The sequence below is a fragment of the Mus pahari genome, chromosome 2, assembly GCF_900095145.1.
Source record: "Mus pahari chromosome 2, PAHARI_EIJ_v1.1, whole genome shotgun sequence".
Classification (NCBI taxonomy): Eukaryota; Metazoa; Chordata; class Mammalia; order Rodentia; family Muridae; genus Mus; species Mus pahari.
Genome location: NC_034591.1, coordinates 155337444 through 155343812, shown reverse-complemented (window position 1 = coordinate 155343812; position 6369 = coordinate 155337444). Strand labels below are relative to the sequence as shown.

The following is a 6369-nucleotide window of genomic DNA, read 5'->3' as shown; positions in this document are numbered from 1 at the left end:
CACACACACACACACACACACACACACACACACACACACACAGAACCCCCCTATAAAACAACAACAAAAACAAAAACAAAAAAAAAACAGATTGTGGGAGAATCAAAGTCTGCTTGGCTATATGAGTCTAAAGGAGTGAAAAAGATTGGTACAAGATTATTTATTCTTTGCAGCAAGGTACAAGAAGATGCCAACTTTCTAGGCCCTAAGACTAGTTTGGGCAATGGTGGGGCATGTCTCTAAATCCCATAACTCAGCAGTTAGAGGCTGGTGGATCTCTGAGTTCATTGCTGAGTTCATTGATCCTCTTCATTTCTCTTTATCACTAACAGGGAAGTCACAAAGGAAACGGAGAAAGAAGCAAAGAGATGAACGGGCCAGCACTGATGGGACCCAATGCATTATGGGAAAGAGGGCATGAAACTGGGAGGGAGCAGTGGGCATGATTAAAATACAGTATAAACACATGGAATTCTCAAAAGAATAAACAAGTCATCATCAAAAATACAGACTTCAAGGAGCTGACTAGCTATCTAAACACGATCCATGACAGTGTAGTGCAGAATAAAGCAGAAGTCCTCCCACAGAAGTGTGCAGCTACTCCTATTTGTTTTGCTTTTGTGAGACAGGGTCTAAGTCTGTGGTCCAGCAGGCCTACAACTCATCATATGTACCTCGCACGACCCTGACACTTCAAGCCTCCCAAGTGCTGGGACTGAAGGCTTGCCCTGGTTTTAAAAGCCACTTCAGGAATCACTTGTCCTGAGAGGTGGCATCGAGAAACCATGCTCTCCTGCTCAAGCTATGAGGAGCAGAAGTCAATCTTCAGCCCGAGTGTGTGACTCGCCTGCCAGTGGCAGCAGAAAAGGGCTAGCAGGGCATCTTCTGGCTCTAGTTTCCATGACTGATGTTAGAAATGAACAGAATCTACAGGAAGGAAGGTTTTCCTGTGGGTGACTGTGGCACCTACACAAGGCCAGAGGAGGGCTGCATCATCTGCTTTTATTTAGTGTTTGTGAGCGGGGAGACCGAGGAGGAGCAGAGAGGGGAGAAGCCAGCACACACATGCCTTTGCCTTGGAAATGTCCCCCGAGCATCTTCCCCTGATATGCTCTAATCTGTGGTCTATAAAAGTGATGAGTCAGTCTGCAAACCCTGGACTCCTAGTAATGCCTGGAAAACAACAGACCTGTTCCTCTCAGACAGGTCACTGGCAGGAACAAGAGACACAGCTGGAAAGGTTTGAGCTGAATGAGAAGTTCCACTAAACTAAAATTATCATAATTATTTTTACATACTGTACAGTACAGCGATAGTTAGATACAATGCACAGTGCGGTTCAAAAAATTTAATTTCAATACATTGCTACAAACAATTTTTAAGTGTATGTCAGAAGAGGTTTTTTTTTGGATAACCTTCTGTGGGTGCATGCATAGCTAGTCAGGGGCCAAGTGTGTTCTCTCTCAGGAGCACCATGGCTTCTGTCTCCGTTTGGAGACCCAGTGGGACCCGAGGCCTGCTGGGTTTTGCTACGCTGGCTGACCAGACTGCTCTGGGATTGGCTGGGATTATGGGTGTGTGCCACGATGTTGGGCTCCTGTGTGGCTCTGGGGAGCCTGCACCCTCTCACAGCAAGCATTTAAAACTCATGAGCCAGCTGCTCAGCTCCGAGGGAATTACAAGGCTCTACGCACTTACATACAGATGTACTTCTGTTTGTCCGACTTTTACATTCTAATTGTTATCTAAAATGGTCAAATGCTCACTATCAGAAGTAGTATATTTAAACGCAAAGTATCACTCACATCATTTCTATAACTATTCCCATTATCATAAAATTTCAAGATAGAAACAATGTAATTTTTGAAATCTGAGAACAAGGCAAATTACTTGAAAACTCTGCTGTCAGAGCCCATAAATGACCAGCATTCATTTCACTGTATTAGAACGGGCACTAGTGTGGCAGAGCAGCAGGTCTAGAGACCGGTGAGGGCACACAAGCCCGAGATGGACCTATGCTGTTCTGGGAAGCCGAGAAAGGACAGTGGTGGCTGCGATACCATATTTATCTGACTGGGAGGCCCCTAAGTTCTTCCCCATAACTGACCCAGTCTTTACTGAGATTACTAGGAATCACAGCAAACCACTAGGCATATTCCAAAGGTGCTAGGTAACTCCAGATTTAATGCTTACACTACTGTTTTTTAAAGCTTATAAAGTTTGTGTTTTCCCACAGGCTTTCAGAATGTTCCATGGCTTGCTTGCTCATTGACTAGTCAGGGACGTGGATTTTGAGACAGGGTCTTGTTCTGTAACTCAGGTTAGTTGTGAAGTTTTGATCTTCCTCAGGGCTGCTGGGAGCATGGGTGTGTGCGGTCATGCCAGGTACTCTAGTTTACAGTGTAAAGGAAATTTAGAGACACTTTCTTCCTTATAGACCCTGGGAGCTCTTTATAATATGAGGTATCTTTATTATACTGCTTTAAAGTTCATTTGTAAGACAAGACTGAATCTCATCAGCCAAGTCTCTGCAGTGAAGATCTGAACTTTTGGATAACAAAATGCTGATTTCTGAAGCATTCCAATAGGCAAAATCATGGCAAAAACTAATGGGAAGTATGTAAATTACATACTAAGAAAAGTGTGCTTCTTTAAAATTAAGGTGACTGAATATGTCCACAAAGGGTCATCCTGGCATTAAATCTCTCTTTAAATAGAAATCATTTATAAAGCTGCAATTACCATCTTCTTTCAAAGATGTAGCATCTGTCATAACATTTCTTGTAGGAACTATATTTGATAAAACATTCGAATCTATACATTTCAAGACAAGTCAAAATAAAGCTTAGCTTGATCTTTATTAAAGAATTAATTTGTTAGCAGAACTTATGTCTGTTAAGATACCAAGGCCCATTAAATATGAAGTGTCTAACACCCTAACCCTGAACAGTCCTTGTCTGTTGATGCTTTCCCTTCTCGAGGTGTGTTTGCCTTTCGGACACAGGGTCTCAGTTTATACCCCACAGCAACAGGCATAGCCACCAGACACCATGTCTTTCACTGCTCACTAGAGATCCCCCTTGGCTACCCACCATGAGGTAATGGGGAGAATCACAGGATAGTGACATAGGCCCTGCATACTTGGCAAGGACCACACCCTGGGAGGAGACAGCACCCAGCACCAGGCCCGCAGCACATTCCACCCTGTCCTTAGGAAACTCTCCTCAGGGAACCCCACTGCCATCAGGCCCTCCACAGTGGTCACTCCTGCACAGCTCACTCCAAGCTCAGACACACCTCAGTACCTCAGAGTTTTAATGAGATACAAGGAAAGAAACAGGATCCAGGTGACCCATTGCTCGTACCCACCCCACTGACTCTTGCAAAGGCCTTTTGGTCAGGGCTCTTCATTGTCACTTAAAGAAATCATGTAATTAATTAAAGTGACAGAAGTATCTAAGAAGCCAGGAAAATTTTTACTATAAATGGTAAGTTCTAACCGGTATCATAATAAGAAAATTCTACAATCCCCACCTGATGATCCAAATATATGGTGTTCCTTTGAAGATGATGTGAAAGAATTTCATTCTAGTAGCCATCAATCAAGGAAGGAGGGATAGAGAGCAAATTGTCAAAAGGTCAGTTAGTAATAAGAAAAACAGGTAGTTGGTACAGTGCAATCCCATAGCACCCCCCACCCCCACACATGCTGTCAGGGTACAGACGACATACTTAGTATGTAAAAAATCACAGACATTGAGCTATTCAGGAGAAAACACTTGCAATGGCTTTAGCGGATAGAAGATTGACATGCCAGTCCTCCTCTGTGCTACAGCCCTCCCTTCTCATAGACACAGAGGCTATTAACCCTTTGAGAGATTTCAGACTGGCCTCCAACTCCCTGATCCTCCTGTACTCAACCCTGAGTGCTGGGATCACAGGTGTACAGGTGAGAAGTATTTTTATGTCTTTATTTTTTCTCATAAGTAAAAAAGGCTAGTAATGAATTTTCAACTTACTGCTTTATTTGAAAACCTAAGCTTTCAGTACCTATTTTTTCAGATGTAGAAGTCCAAGGATTTATTTACTGAGCAGCAGTAAATATCTTGAGACCCAAACAGTTGAGTTGAAGGCTAAGAAGTGTATACTCATTGTATTTTCTCAGTTATCCATCCAGGTAAGTAAGCTGAATTCTCAAAGGGTCAATAGGAGACTGCAATGTTTGTTCCTGCAGTGATGGTACAGGCTCATGCGCAACACCAAGGACACATAATGCACTGATGATTGATGATGGCAGCCGTCCCCATCTCCATAGCTGACCTTTGGGCTGTGGGCCTCAAGTTTCAGCTGCATGAGCTGTGCTAAGGTGTGTTCCCGGACACTGCTCAGCTCTGCCTGCTGCCGTCTCAGCTTTATTAGCAGCAGCGTAAGCTCCTCTGGCTGAAGGAGTACAATTTAAGAATCCAAACAGTGGAAAACAGATTAATTGTTGTCTTAAGTGACAGACATTAAACCAAGATTTCTTGGCAAGTTTCCTCTTACGGTTGGCATCATAGAGCCTAGGCACTATGATGATAGGTCCTACATAAATGCATAGACATCTAGAGAGACAGAAGGAAGAGTGTCACTTTACATCACAACAGCAGGACAGTCAGAACTCATCAGAGCATTTCATTGTCAAGAATAAAAGGCACAAAGCCGCCATACAGTTTAGCACGGAGAACTGTTAAGTTGCTCATTAAAGATGTCATCAGAGTACTAAAATCAGACTCAAGGCTCTTCTGGCAACAGAACACTATTGGCCCATCCAACACCATTTCAAAGAAATCAAAAGAATTACATTTCAGAAATGAAAAACGGGTATTAATTCTGAATTCTAAGATTGGGCATTTAAGGTCACTGGCATTTTGTAAGGACCTACCAATAGAGTTTCCACAGCAAATTTTTTTTTTTTTTAAATGATTAAGATGTCATTTTTTGTTTTTTAAGGGAAAAGAAAGGAAAACAAATATTGCTGTTAGTGTTCCTTGATCCCTGCACACAGTGATCTCTGGAAACACTGGAGACTCTGATTCCCCAGTGGTACTACACATCCTGGGGAGGAAAGCTTTCCAACAGTGGGGGAATTCCCCAACATCTGTGGAGTCCTAAGCAGCAGATGGACAGCTGTTTCTCTGAGCTTCATTTAGAAATTTTAAGGGGCAGGGAAAAGGACTCTGCTCGCAAACGTCTCGGGCCTGGGCACCGCTGAGCCCTCTGTCTCCCGGGCATGGGCCCTGCTGAGCTCTGTCTCCATGCAGTTTTATGCCAGCTCTTGTGCTCATCCGCTGTGGTGGCTCTCCATTTCTTATACCATAATGTTCTTTTAGAGGCCCGTGGCATTTTCATTGTTGCCTCCAGACAGGCACAGCATCAGAGAAGGAAGCTATACCTCCTATTGGCTCTCAGATGAAGGCGAGCACAAAGAGAAGGCAGCAGGCTTTTATAATTAGCAGTGTTTAGTACATGTGATGTCAAGCTACAGTGAGTGACCCCCACTCTCCCCCCCTCAAAAAAAAAACAACCCAAAACCCAAACAAAATCCAAAAGGCCAGCTTTTGCACTGAAGCCACCTCCTGACTACAGGATTTTGGGCGAGGCTTTCTCTCCTGATCACCTTGTCCAGCTCTTGAGGCCTTGCTAGAGATGTGGGCAGATAAGGACTGCCATGCTCTCTTCTTTCTTTTTGGTAGAATAGGATATTCTGAACCTCAGGCTGATTTCTGACGGAAAATCCAAAGAAGTTTGTGTATGGACTAAAATGATGGGGGAATTTTCAAAAGGACAGAAGGCTCTAAGTTAGCTGTATATTCACATGTTGAGGTCAAATCAAGAGGCAATATATTGGCTGAGAGGAGATTGGGGTGATGGTAAATATGTTTGATTCTGAATCGCCGCTAGAGGGAGCAAAATGGAAGAGAAAATAGACAGCTAGCAGCCAGTCTGTGACTGCGGTCTGCTTCTGTCACACTGACAAATCTATTGCTTAATAGTTCTTGGTTTTTAATAAAATATATTCACAATCTTTGAGAAACTGAGATCACTTTAAATGAGGAACAAATTCCTTTTATCCAAACATGTAAGATGAAATATGTTTCTAAGAAATATAGATGAGTTTGTTTTGATTACTGTAGAAAAGAATTTTAAATAATAATGAACAATCCTCAAATAAATAGAACTATCTACTAACAATGGAGTCAGGTCACAGAGAAAGGATTCCAGCAGTATTCATGCAGCTGTAATCTGAATACTCCAGAGGCTGGGGCAGGAAGATTGTTAGATTGAGGCCTTGCCAAAAGCAAAGGCAAAAAAAAAAAAAAAAAAAAAAAA

General features: G+C 42.8%; 1 protein-coding gene across 20 annotated transcripts in view; it reads right to left on the bottom strand.

Annotated features, from left to right (window-relative positions):
* Window positions 1–6369, bottom strand: part of Plekha5 (pleckstrin homology domain containing A5) — a 173354-nt gene that overhangs the window by 37336 nt on the left and 129649 nt on the right. For 12 of the 20 annotated variants that reach the window (XR_003843268.1, XM_029535229.1, XM_029535227.1 and 9 more), the window contains 2 exons: window positions 4321–4440; window positions 3535–3588 (listed from right to left, as the gene is read on the bottom strand). The exons of 7 other annotated variants lie outside the window; for them this stretch is intronic. Coding sequence is in view for 12 of the 13 variants with exons in the window: in XM_029535229.1 (XP_029391089.1) it covers window positions 3535–3588; window positions 4321–4440 (174 nt within the window). In the remaining variant the exon portion in view is untranslated. Of the gene's footprint in view, window positions 1–3534; window positions 3589–4320; window positions 4441–4465; window positions 4602–6369 lie in introns of those variants that run through there. One more of the 20 variants, XM_029535241.1, reaches the window with a different exon arrangement.